The 13,811-nt window shown below is 39.9% G+C and overlaps 1 protein-coding gene across 6 annotated transcripts in view; it reads left to right on the forward strand.

Annotated features, from left to right (window-relative positions):
- slc12a7b (solute carrier family 12 member 7b) overlaps positions 1-13,811 on the forward strand; it is a 57,205-nt gene that overhangs the window by 37,834 nt on the left and 5,560 nt on the right. For 3 of the 6 annotated variants that reach the window (XM_056364195.1, XM_056364196.1, XM_056364198.1), the window contains exons 4-22: positions 190-336; positions 3,309-3,363; positions 3,703-3,833; positions 4,179-4,420; positions 4,617-4,828; positions 5,829-5,996; positions 6,159-6,257; positions 6,509-6,566; positions 7,679-7,853; positions 7,935-8,053; positions 8,233-8,331; positions 8,818-8,937; positions 9,564-9,668; positions 10,263-10,431; positions 10,966-11,161; positions 11,387-11,556; positions 11,797-11,928; positions 12,135-12,242; positions 12,642-12,758. In XM_056364195.1, the coding sequence (XP_056220170.1) occupies positions 190-336; positions 3,309-3,363; positions 3,703-3,833; positions 4,179-4,420; positions 4,617-4,828; positions 5,829-5,996; positions 6,159-6,257; positions 6,509-6,566; positions 7,679-7,853; positions 7,935-8,053; positions 8,233-8,331; positions 8,818-8,937; positions 9,564-9,668; positions 10,263-10,431; positions 10,966-11,161; positions 11,387-11,556; positions 11,797-11,928; positions 12,135-12,242; positions 12,642-12,758 (2,622 nt within the window). The remainder of the gene's footprint in view (positions 1-189; positions 337-3,308; positions 3,364-3,702; positions 3,834-4,178; positions 4,421-4,616; positions 4,829-5,828; positions 5,997-6,158; positions 6,258-6,508; positions 6,567-7,678; positions 7,854-7,934; positions 8,054-8,232; positions 8,332-8,817; positions 8,938-9,563; positions 9,669-10,262; positions 10,432-10,965; positions 11,162-11,386; positions 11,557-11,796; positions 11,929-12,134; positions 12,243-12,641; positions 12,759-13,811) is intronic. The other 3 variants (XM_056364199.1, XM_056364197.1, XM_056364200.1) reach the window with 1 other exon arrangement.

Raw genomic sequence — 13,811 nt, forward strand, 5'->3', positions numbered from 1 at the left:
TGTTAATATTCCTGTTCATAGTTGAAGACATTGCTGTAATTCTCACCTCATGTTCCTCTCTTCCATCTTGCCTCTTCCCCTTTCTATCCCTAATCACACTCCTGCAAACTTGCACACATGAACACATTTTAATTCTCTTTTCTCTCCCATCTCACCCTTTCCACCTACTCCCCTTGTCCCCCTCTCTAGAGCCCACAGATGGGGACCTTCATGGGTGTCTACCTCCCCTGCCTCCAGAATATTCTGGGGGTCATCCTGTTCCTCCGCCTTACCTGGATTGTCGGCACTGCCGGCATCTTGGAGTCCCTGGCTATTGTCGGCTTGTGCTGCTCTTGTGTGAGTACTCATTCTTTCTGACTGACGTGCCTTTACCTCTTTAATTAGCAGGGATAAAATATATATGTTATAATATATTCTTCACTATTCCACATAAACATGGTATATGTCTTGTTAAGTGATAGAAAAGAACAAACTGACATGAGCTGGTCTGACTCTTGACCCGGATATTATTTATCCTTTAGAGTTTAAGTCATTAGAGCAGTGACAGGCAAGATTATGTAAGAGTGAATTTAATGTACATACCCAGCTCTGTAGTGCATTATGAATACATTAGGACATGAGAGTGAATATGTCTGTGTACATGAATGTCTTTGCTTACACTGGGGGCAAAAGCTGCTTCAACTTTTGATGGCAGATGGATGCAAATGTTGGATTGACAGGACTGTGGCCACTGATCCCTCCTATATTTAGACACTGTGACTCTCCATTTCCCATACCCTCCTAACTTTTAATGGTACCTGGCAGCTTGACGTGTAATCCCTCCATCTGCAAAGTGTCAGAAATGCAGCGACATGCACACCCACACAGTGGCTATATTTGCCAATCCCAGGGCAGACAATGGATTACTTCAACTTAATCAGGGAAAGTACAAACAAAACCTCTCGGTACTATCTCAGATGAATGCTTTTTGCCTCATTATGAAATGCTCTAAGGACATAGCATGATCAGTTTCACTTACAATATGGCCAACACTGACAAAATGACCACATACCAGACTATGCAATAATCTAAGTTAAAATGAATTCCTACTTAAGGAACTGAAAGACGCAATTGAAGCCATGAATCTCAGACATTCATTTATATTTTTATTTATTAGAATTACTGATTTTTAAATATGTATGGTTATGGTCAGAAGAAAATAGTAAGCCAGCACACAGTGTTGTAATGCTATGAATTAATATCAGATTTCATAGCTACATGAACTGTTTGCCTAGAAAGATTGAAACCCCATTTCATATATTACAATCTAGCTAAAATGCGCTAGCAGGGTTTACCCTCCACTGCATCACTGCTGTTACATAATAAGAGAGCCAAGCTTAGTCAAACAGATTAATGTTCATTTTCACTGCTTATACCCCATCTGACTTGGCACTGATGGTTCCACGTCAGCCACCTGCTTATAGGTCACATTTTGTGCTGCGGAACAGACATCAAAAATGTCTAAAAATAACCTGAAGGGAATTTCATTCAACTTCAGTTTAGAGCAGCCATGGTTTATTCTGTTCATAACAGCTGACTGTGTTTAATCTCTTCGTATTCTCTTATGATCATTCACATTCACTGTTTACAAATAGAAAGCTGAAAGCTCAGATGGGACCAGGTCTCATGCTAACATACTAAGAGTGCGCAGATTTAAGAAAGCAAACACATTTCTACACACTCTGACTCTCTTGCACTCCTGTTAGCCCAGTTCACAGCACAGTGTACAAATGATTATTTTCCATCATGTCATGATTGGTTCGTTCTTTGGGCTGCGTATTGCTCAACAACATGCCTACAGTCGGTGCATTGTGTTTATAGGTCACTGGCAGCACCTGATTTTCTAAAATGTTTCCTCCTTTTTTTTTTTATAAAGAAGTGTAAAAAAGTTTTTGCCACTTGTATAGTTCAAATTATTGCAGTGACCTATTATTATTTCTATTACTACTAAACCCTTTTGTTTTATATCACTATACTGTAATGTTTATGATGTCATATAAAGCAGCATGAGGGATTTGAGTAGATGCAGTTTTAGTCTTAACCACACTATTATTAACTTTTCTGACCATATCTCCTCCACATTCTTATTAGTGTGAAAGCTCTAATGGCAATACATGGATCTCTTCAACAGTAATAAAGTATGTAGATAGAAATTTCAAGGAATTGAATTTTATGCAAGCAAATCTCTTTTTGCTGATGACTTGCACTGTAAGAAAAAGCCTCAAGGAGCACAACATTTGGTTCCGGTCGAGTTTCTTTTTAAAGTCCTGAAGCTCCACTACTAAAGAATTTCCAAAACATGGCACGTGGCTGTATAAAAACAAATGAGTCCATATGACTCATGGGAATTGTGAGTTAACCTTTCATGTTTCTTCAGTGATGACATAATTGCAAAGTGCTGCTTTTTTCTGTAAATACATTGATTAATTACAGTCTAGTCTAGCTACAGTAACTGCTTAGGGCTTCAGTGGAAGCAGGAGGTAAATCTGTCAGTTTAATTGGCTTTACTCCAGCTCGTCTGCCACTTTAAACCCGACGCCCAGCAAAGAGCACAAGGTTTATCTTAGCTGTGTCCTTGTCCTTGTTCCCCTCTTCCACTTTCTCCTCTTTCCTTTGTCCTCCGCTCTTTCACCTTCACACTTTTTTCTAGCCCTCTTTCTTTCATCCCTTAGATTTAAACTTTTATGCCTTTTTCTCTTTTCTTTGTTCTTTTTATCTTGTGATTCCTTGCCCTTCTCGCTGCTCTGTCCTTTCTCTCATCCAGAAGCACTGTTAGCTAACAGGCTGATATAAATGTCCTCAGCCACAATGACTGATTTCACAGAAAAGTCGTATCCATTACCAATCCAAAAGATTTAGAACATAAGCCCCTAAGAAGTATTTTAATAGGCTAAATGCCAGATTGACCTCTCCAAGGATCCTGTTGTTGCGAAAATCTGGAAAATTCATGGAAAGAAATAATTATGAGGTGGGCAAGGAGGCCTGTGTTAATTGTCAGTTCAGATCTGATCTTTATTGTTCCACAAAAGGAAATTATTTCTGTCGTACTTGGTCTTGATTGGGCGATAATGACATCGCAGATAACCTTGTTACAATACAGCATTAAAAATTAACTGACCATAGGAATAACTCACATTTCAAAGGAGTACCATTGAATCTCATGAACAGAGTTTATCAATCACAGAGATATGAGTTACACTCTGTGTATGGTCTTTAGCTTTGGGAATTTTATACTGATGTTTTTGTTCCTTGCTTTCCTCCCTCTACAGACCATGCTGACAGCCATATCCATGAGTGCAATCGCTACCAACGGCGTGGTGCCAGGTAGGACTCTTTGGTTCACAGACACAGTTCATTTTTTTTGTTTTAGTTTCTTATGAGGATAAAATGAAATCATATGTATGTGCTCTAGCTTCAGATGGAGTCTTACTATTTGATGATACATTTCCCAGCTTTAAATATTTGTCACATAAAATCCACATTTCCTTCCATGTTTGGTGATTTCATGTTAAATAATAACAACTATCATTGTCTAAGCATTTCAGTTATGTAGATTCTTCAGGTTTTGACCAAAACATTAAAAACAATGTTCCTTGTTGAAAGTATCTGTCACTGTTTTACAAAATCTTATAAAAATCATCCCGCTGTTTCTTTTTCCCTCAGCTGGAGGTTCGTACTATATGATTTCCAGATCTCTTGGCCCAGAGTTTGGTGGAGCTGTAGGCCTCTGTTTCTACCTGGGAACAACGTTCGCTGGCTCCATGTACATCCTGGGTACTATAGAGATTCTTCTGGTAAGTGAACCCTGTTTGTGCTTGGTTTTTACCTCCACATGGTGGTTATCCGCCACCTGTGTTTACAATTCAGCAACATTGTCTTTTCTTTTCACCCAGCCGAGTTCATGCTATTTACCCAGACTCACATGAGTTTGACAACAATATTTAGAAAACTAAATAACAACTCAGATTTTTGCCCTACTTCTTTTGGTATGTGAATGTTTTCCTCAAATGCAGGGATAAAACTATGAGTATAAACAAAATAAACAGGCTTACGTTTCTTTGTCTTCTTACTGAAAGTGATGAGTGTGTAACATATATATTCTTTTTTTCCTGCTACTTACTTTTGTTTTGTTTTTTCAGACCTACATTGTGCCTAAAGCAGCCATCTTTGTGGCTGAGAAAAAGGAGGACCAAGTCGATGCTCTGCTGAATAACATGCGTGTTTACGGCACATGCTGCCTAGCACTGATGTCTGTGGTCGTCTTTGTGGGGGTGAAATATGTCAACAAGCTAGCTTTAGTCTTCCTGGCCTGTGTCATTCTTTCCATCCTCGCCATCTACGCTGGAGTCATCAAGACCATCTTTGAGCCACCAGACTTTCCGTGAGTCCAGTTTACAGTATATATCCTCCTTGAACCTTATTGTGCTATAATGACATCAGACTAACTTTGTCAGCCAGCCATAGTTTTTAAAAACACAACAGATGCATGTTTTTAGCTTTATTAAAAAGCATTTGCAACACTTCAAACAGTGTGTCATTTGAAGAAGTCTAACTAGTATCTTTTTTCCTCCACACAGTGTTTGCATGTTGGGAAATCGCACTCTGCAGAACCACTTCTTTGACAAGTGTCTTAAGACTGAGGTTGTAGACAACGTGACGGTCACCACCAAGCTGTGGTCTCTGTTCTGTGACAAGCCAGAGCTCAATGCCACCTGCAACGAGTATTTTGTCAACAACAATGTTACTCTGGTGCAGGGCATCCCCGGGCTGATCAGCGGAGTCATTTCAGGTTGGAATACAGTATTTCCTCTGCACCCATTTCCTATATAATATACAGGTATTACATTTACTACTATAACATGTAGATATCTAAAATTTATACACTTTTAAAGTGTGTTTCAAGTACACTTTATTGCCAAAATAATTAATAAAAATGATCTAAATGTACAGGCTTGGAAAATATGTGTTAAATACTAACCTCTCAATAGGAATTTACACAGTTAAAGACTGCGATATTTTATTAAATACAGTGCAAACACAGAACATTCCTCCTGTTATGTAACTGTTGGCCATGACAAATTCATTTTACTCCAAACCATCCAAGCAAATGCATTCCAGTCATATTTCTAGTGAAGCAACTGGCGTCTGTCTGCAGGTGATATACGATCATATGTAATCATTTCACTCTATCTGCCATCTCCATTTGCTTTTATTTTTATTTTCTTTAGCTCCTCTCCAGTCTCCCTCAAATAACTCCTCCTTAATAGAAAGGTTTTACTTTTTTGTGTATTTGGAAGTCTTTGAACAGATTACATCAGCCGCAATTTCCCTACCTGTATCTTCTTACCTGTTTTTAATTACCAGTGTTCTCGTAGCACCAGCCATTCACTTGCTGTTTCACTTAGCTCCAATGCTATTGACTTAATTAATAGTCTGGAGCAGTAACAGAATGTTTAACTTATAAAACTAATTAACTTTGATTTGACATGTTTTACTCATGCTGCTTTTGAAGTGTGTTAAATTATAAATCTTTTGATTCAGTACTAGCAGCATGTTTAATTTCTCCTCTAATATTCTGATTTGTGAGCTGGCAACATGGTTTCACAATATGGGTGTTTCCAAATCCATGGTCATCTTATCCACTTTAACTAATTAGCTGAGTTTTTATCTCTTGATCTGTGAGTCTCTTTAAAGACATCCCATTATATTGCCAATTGGGCGATTTAGCAACCGTCTGAGAGCTCTGCTTTGTAACAGTGTTAATTACTCTGTTTCTGTCTCTCTTGTAGAAAACATGTGGTCAGAGTATGGTCCTCTGGCTATGTTGGTAGAAAACAGAAAGTTGTCGTCTCTTGGGGGAAGTGACCCTGCCCAGGACATCTACTTGCCGTATGTAGTCAATGATATCACCACCTTCTTCACACTGCTGGTCGGCATCTACTTCCCCTCTGTCACTGGTGAGACTGATAAAAGCGACTGACACACCCACACACATTGTATTGTGGGAGTTATTTTGTAAACTTGTGTGCTACTGTCTTGGTCAGAATTGCTCATCATAGAGCTGTGCTTCATTTCTAAATATGTCACGTTTGATATTCTGTCGTGACCACCTCTTCCAGGTATCATGGCTGGTTCAAACCGGTCAGGTGACTTGAGGGATGCCCAGAAGTCCATTCCTATTGGGACCATCATGGCTATTGCTACCACCTCTGTCATCTGTATCCTTAAACCTTTTACATGGCACTGTGGTTGATTTAAAAAAGTTAATATATAGTAGCATTATAGTAGTATCGTTAGCATAGTTAGTGTAGCGTAATCAGCTACAGTATGAAGTATGCTTTGTATAGAGATTGTGAATCACAACTAATGCTGCCAGATATCACATAAGTATGGCAAAGGCTGTTAGTTTGTGGTTGGTGTGTGCAGTGTGTTTAACGAGAAGTTTACTCTCCTGACCAGTGCCTCCCAGACGTCACCTGTGTGGTTCTGTTTGGGGCCTGCATTGAGGGCGTTTTGCTTCGAGACAAGTAAGAGTTTCACACAGAGCTTATATTGTAAAATATTGCAGAAAATCTGCTGAATTATTTTTTTACGAATATATTTTTTATTAAATTGATCTAGAAGAAAAACAATGTGCACTATGTAAGTTTTGGTCTTTATGGTCCGTCTTTTCTCTGTTAGTATCATCACTTGAGGTTAGATGGATAAAATTATCTTGCCACTAAGGCCTCAGTTGTTCTCCACACACACACACACACACACACACACACACACACACACACACACACACACACACACACAGGCAGCTGCGTAGTTGTTATTTTGCTTCTTTCTAGTCCACTTGGAGGAGTGCATGTGCAGTTGGTGTCCTCATAGCAGTGGCCAAATTGGAGAGTACACGGACATTCGCACAGAGCCTCACATACATCCTCTGATGACGAAATTTAGGCCACGTGGATCCTTGTGTACTCGCGGAGTGTTACAGCAGCTTAAGTGCCCTCATTAAAAGAGGCTCAGATTTACTGTTTCCTCTTATCCCTGATCCTTGTAACACTGTGTCATAAGGAGCATGCTTATAATTGTGTACTAACAATGTTTTTATATTTTACAAGACATCAACTATACTGTTTATTTGAAAAACTTACACTAGGTAAAATGCTAAAAGTATAGAAGCTTTTTTAAAGACAAATCACAAGTATATATGTCAACTTAAAAAATAAAAAAAAAGGAAAAAATGGGGCATTCGTTGGAATGTAGTTCGAATTTCTGGCAACAGGACATACAATGTTTGAGAGTCAAAATAAACTATGGTGCGTGTGTGTGTTCATTGTAAGGAAGGAACTTGTGCACCCAGTGCAACTCACTGATGTGTTTTTAATCGCTTATAGACAACAATGGAGCCCTATGGTACAGAGGAATAATATCATGCTTTGGATACACACACACATTACTTGTTGGTGGGATGTATTCTTGGTTGTTGGTCTTTTCATGGGAGTTGTTAACAATAAGAAAATATCATCAAACATATAATTTAAGTTAACTGTAATTAATTAACTGTTATGTGAACATATGTACACTTTATATAGCTGAATAAAATAGTATGGTCCAGTTAACATGTATGATTGTTTTTGTATTGCAGATTCGGTGACTCAGTGAAAGGAAACCTTGTTATAGGCACATTGTCATGGCCCTCACCCTGGGTCATTGTGATTGGCTCGTTCTTCTCCTGCTGTGGGGCGGGGCTGCAGAGTTTGACTGGAGCCCCGCGCCTTCTGCAGGCCATCGCACGAGATGGCATCGTACCTTTCTTACAGGTTAGACGCATCGTCAACTCAAGTACTTTCAAAGCAATCTTCATCCTCATATGCTCATCTTCAATTTTGTGTGTGTGTCAGGTGTTTGGTCACGGGAAAGCTAACGGAGAACCTACCTGGGCTCTTCTGCTGACTGCTGGTATCTGTGAGATCGGCATCCTCATCGCCTCACTGGACGCTGTGGCTCCTATCCTCTCCATGTCAGTACCTGTCTGTACAGTAACGTTACATGCTTTCTTTCTGTAAAATCAGATTACTGGATAAAGTCTATGATCCCTTATGTATTTTGCTCCTTAAAAGCACTTACAGTAGGTCATAACGTGGAGATTTAGATGAGAGGTGAGTTAGTGTCTTTTGGCTTATTGTCTTTCTCCCGCAGGTTTTTCCTCATGTGCTATCTGTTTGTCAACCTGGCCTGTGCTGTTCAGACCCTGCTGCGAACGCCCAACTGGAGACCACGCTTCAAATACTACCACTGGTGGGTGACAAATGATATAGTCTTGCAAGTATATTGTCTCTCTGTATTACACACTCTGAATTTACTTTTGTGTTTACTATGTATTTACAGACATTGAAAGAAGGGGATATTAACAGGTTAATTTCAGGCTTTTTAAAAATGCCAGGGATCCAACTACTTAGAGGTCTGAGGGTTCCTTTAGGAAGATTTTAGGGCACAAGTCAAGAATCACATAAATACCTTCACAACCACAGACAAACCTGTTTCATATGGTTTGTGACATGACTTACTGAGATTAATTCCACAACAAAGGCTGAGGGCAATACAGGACGTTACTATTATTAACTGTGCATTCCTAAGACTCTCAGATGTCGTTTCTGAACTAGTTTAATTTCATTCAGACATTTCCATGAAAGTGCGAACAACCTGAACACACACTCAATCTTAAAAAAGTGAATGGCTATGTTGTCAACAAACTGACTTTGTAAAGTGTGTTTTCTTCTACAGGGCTCTGTCCTTCCTGGGAATGAGCTTGTGCCTTGCTCTCATGTTCATTTCCTCCTGGTACTATGCTATTGTTGCCATGGCCATCGCCGGGTGCATCTACAAATACATTGAATACAGAGGGTAAGAATTTAAAAACACCTTCTTGTATATCGTCACCTTCCTAAAATAATGGCCTAAGTCATGTTTTGACAAAAATGTTTTTTTTGCCTAAATCACCCCCTCATGATGCTGGCCACCTCTGGTAAAATCGCCTGAATCCTCAGTTGAGGGGAACATGCAATTCTACCCCCGGTTGTATAATGGCCTATGTCAAAAGTGTGACTCTTTTGTTGAGTTTTTTGTGTTTCCTGAAAAACCTGAAAAAATGACTTAGGCCATTATTTTAAGAGGGTGTCGATATACCACATGCATTTTCAGGATCATCCACTTTGTTTTAAAAAAGATTTTATAAGTTGAAGCTGGACATTTAAAACTTTAAAGTCTTTAACATTTTAGTTATAGTAGCAGTAGAGTATATATTTTTCACTTCTTACATATATCAATTAAAGGTGTGACTTTCAGGCCTGTTATGAGAAGTTACTGCAGAACTTTCACATGTTGCTATAAATAACAGTATAAGTTACCCAGAACTAGACTGTACAGTTCAGATATGAACACAACAAAAACTGAGGTGTTAAAATCCATTCACTGTCATTCTGTGTGTGTTCTCATTTTTTGCTTCTTTGTCTATAATTTGTTTGCTTCAGGGCAGAGAAGGAGTGGGGTGATGGTATCCGTGGTCTGTCGCTGAATGCAGCCCGCTACGCCCTCATTCGCCTTGAGGAGGCTCCACCACACACCAAGAACTGGAGGTACAGTATCTTGTGTGTGTGTGTGTGTGTTTCACATGGTTTGTGGTTACAGCTGACACAGTGCCACCTGTCACTGTTAGGCTGGACGAATGAAAGACGGAAATAGACGGAGGGTGAATTGGATTAATCTCTTGGTCCTTTTCCTAATCTGTCAGAAAAGGTTGATAAGCTTTCATTCTGTACAGAGGCCCGCACTGACTGACCTTGCACACAGCCTGTCCAAAAACCAAAACCACCAATTCGGAATCATTTACTTTCTTTGCGTGTTCAGTTCAAATGCTCTTTTTAGGGATGTGATGTTTCCAGATGTTTCTCATCAATGATATCTGGTCATGCTCCCACTCTTGCGGTCTCGTGTAAAGCTAAGCTCCACTTTAGGTTTCCCTGTATTGTTGACTGAGATCCAGTAATACTGTAATAATGATTCCACTCCTTATTACCTTATTAAAATAAGGTTTTCTTTAACAGTTAAATAATTGTGTCATATTTTTTAGTTTCTTACTTATCAAACAGCTGATCCTGTCCCTCACTACCTTGCAAAGAAAGAAATCTGACTTTGTCCACTTTCTTTTTTTTTTTTGTTGATGTATCCAGGCCTCAGTTGTTGGTGCTCCTGAACCTGGACTCAGATCAAGCAGTCAAACACCCTCGTCTGCTGTCCCTCACCACTCAGCTCAAAGCAGGAAAAGGCCTGACAATAGTGGGAAATGTTTTAGAGGGAACATATCTCACTAAAGATGCAGAGTCCAAGAGGGCTGAGCAGGTACAGTGGAAATTCACACACCAGCAGGCAAATGCATGTTCACATCTTAAATGCAAATGCAGGCACAAGTTTATGCCTCAAACACGACCCTCTTCTACCTAAAGTAGGAATTCCTGGTCATAGTTGCTCATAATAAGTTAAATGGGATCATCCATGGCTGAGCATTTTAGTCAAAATCAGCTAAATAGTTTAGACAATCATTTTACCCCCACACTGCAGATTAACTCTGCCACCTACTGACCAAATTGAGCATGTCATCAGATTTTTTTTTGGCAACCTGATTTGTCAGTGTCCTCAAAAGCATTTTTAATCAGTGGATTATTTTTTCTGCGAAAGTAATAATGTGCAGAGGCTGAATTCCAGATTAAACAGACTGCTGTATTCACAGGGATTGTTCAGAGCCATCAGTATAAATTAAGTTCATCCAAGGGTTCAGTATAATAATCAGTGGATCACTGAGTTGTAAGTGTCTCCATGAAGACATATTTTTAAAAGGTTAATAATGTATCAGTTTTCTTCTCCACTTCTATCCAGAACATCAAGTCCTCCATGTCAGCAGAGCGGACCAAGGGTTTCTGTCACGTTGTGGTGTCCTCAAACCTCAGAGATGGCTTCTCCCACCTCATCCAGTCTGCGGGGCTGGGAGGCATGAAGCACAACTCAGTCCTGATGGCCTGGCCTGGGAACTGGAGGCAGTCCAATGACCCGCAGTCATGGAAGAATTTCATAGGTAGAGACAATTCAGAATAAAAAGGAGTACAACTGTGGACAATTAATGGAAGCTAACTGATCTAAAATGCAGTGGAAGTGATTAAAATACATATTATATATTCCATATTTACACATTTCAACATGAATTCATTCCACTGATGCCAGTGACTCAATGTCTCATAGACAACACACAGAGATTTCACAGGCAGTGTTTCATAGACGTTCTCTCTTTCTAACCATCTAGAGACGATACGGGAGACCACAGCCGCCCATCAGGCCTTACTTGTGGCGAAGAATGTGGACAGTTTCCCCACCAACCAGGACCGTCTAGGGGAGGGCACCATTGATGTGTGGTGGGTGGTCCATGATGGGGGCATGCTGATGCTGCTGCCCTTCCTGCTGCGACAGCACAAGGTTGGTCTGTGTGTTTGGGTTGTATTTATCTCTGAGACATCCGTAACCCCCACAAATCATTTTTCATATTATTAATTCTTCTGTTCTAATTCAGAATCCCTCTCTCATACATTCTCCCTGTCTCACACTGTCTCTTCCTTGTCCCTTTCCCACTGATCCTGCTGCTAATCATGAATCCATCCATCTACCCCTGACTGACTGTATTCTCTTCTATAATAACTGAGTCTGTCCTCCCACTAGGTGTGGAGGAAATGCAAGATGCGCATCTTCACTGTGGCCCAGATGGACGACAACAGCATCCAGATGAAGAAAGATCTCCAGATGTTCCTTTACCACCTGCGATTGGATGCAGAGGTGGAAGTGGTGGAGATGGTGAGACTCTAAGAAATGTCATCAGTAGCTGCTAATTATTCCAATTTTTTTTCAAAATGTATCTAAATTTTATCTTCTTTATTTCCTGGTTCAGATGCTGGAGATGAAACGATTAGAAATTGTCACAAACTTTCCAAAAGTACATTGTCTTTGATTTGATTTGTACTGATTGATTGATCCTGATGTTTCTGTTCCTGTCTCTGCAGCATGATAATGACATCTCAGCCTTCACCTATGAAAAGACGCTGGTGATGGAGCAGAGGTCTCAGATGCTGAAACAGATGCAACTGTCCAGGACTGAGAGGGAGAGAGAGGTAATGCACACCTCATCCAGCTGAACACAACCCTGCACTCACAGTCCCTTTATCCCTTACTACCTGCAGTTTCATCCCAGTTCCACATAACTGGATGATTTTTATGCTTTTGTCTTAGATTAGATACTAAAATAAATTAATAAACATCTATTGCATTTATTCTAACTGAATGATGTTTGCATTTAGCTCAGTGTTAGTGTGTGTGTACCTGCACAGTGATGACAAGCGTACTGTACAAAAAACCTTATGTCAAACATATCAGATTATAATGTATGTAAAACAAACAATGTAGGTTCGACAGTATTTTAGCTAAATGTGGCCACCTGCTGCGTTTATGACAATTGGCCCCTCTCCCTGTTCATCTGCCACCGCCTCTCTGGGCCGTGCCACACCGCTCAGATTCAGAGTATCACTGATGAATCGCGTAGTTCAATCCGGAGGAAGAACCAGGGCGCTGCCCAGGGCCCGAGCTTCAGCCGGCAGTCCTCACCGTTGGAGGACACTCAGGAGGATGAGGTAGCCGATTTTGTCAACCCACCGTCCCTCACTATTAGACCCACCGGCCCATCTTCACAAAGCTGGATCTTTGGTTACAACTGTCGCTTGTCATGTGACTGTTTTAATAACTAATATCACCATCAAAGTTAAAATTCTGAACTCAGACAATCTAATTTATTAGAAAATCTAATAAATAGATGTGGATGTTGTCAGTGTTACACTGTGATCCCATTATTCTCTATTGTGGACATCAGACTGTGATGCATATACAGTAAAATGAATACACAGATGGGAAGGAAAGATGGAGGAGTAGTAATACTGCTATGGTGTAAAATTAGTAGTGCCACAGGAAATGTATTTTCAGTCTAAATGTGGACATAGTTTAAAATTATACAAACTGACCTTCAAAATGAGAAGTGTAACCATACCCAGAGAGTGGGAGCTCTTATTAAGAATCAGTTATTTCATGATCAAGCAGGAAACGTTGTTGTTTGTTGTTAATTGGAAAACCTGCAGCTCAGGTTTTCACCAACGTCCCTCATGTATCTATTTAAATTATACATTTTTCTCATTTTCTGAGGAAGCATACTGTAGGGAATGTTGGCACAGATTTTTTTTTTAACAAATCTTCTCTGTAAACAAAAACATGACTTCAGCATCACATTAAGGATTTTGCCTAAAGTCAGTGTGGAACTAGAAATAGAGGAGAATGTTGTGTTCTCTTGAGAATCTTTTTTTTTACCATCTAACTGTGGACTTATCCATAGCATGAGCTCATGGCTAATTTACCATGTGTATACACTAAACTGATACTAGTCCAGGGTACTAGGATGATGCGTAATCATGTTGCATCAGAGCTTATCAATCCACACAGAATGCATCCATGTTGAAGCCCAGAACTACAAGCCACTGTTTGTAGCATTGCAAAGTTTGAAAAGTGCCATTAGCCCTTTTCATAAGGTCACTGGCCAACAACCTCATGAAGAGAAAAGATGACTAATGAATAACAGATAGGATCCATCTCTTTCATCTGACTTTTAAACCACAAGTCCAGTTTGGCCCAACAGTAGT

Source organism: Seriola aureovittata, chromosome 20, assembly GCF_021018895.1.
Source record: "Seriola aureovittata isolate HTS-2021-v1 ecotype China chromosome 20, ASM2101889v1, whole genome shotgun sequence".
Taxonomy (NCBI): domain Eukaryota; kingdom Metazoa; phylum Chordata; class Actinopteri; order Carangiformes; family Carangidae; genus Seriola; species Seriola aureovittata.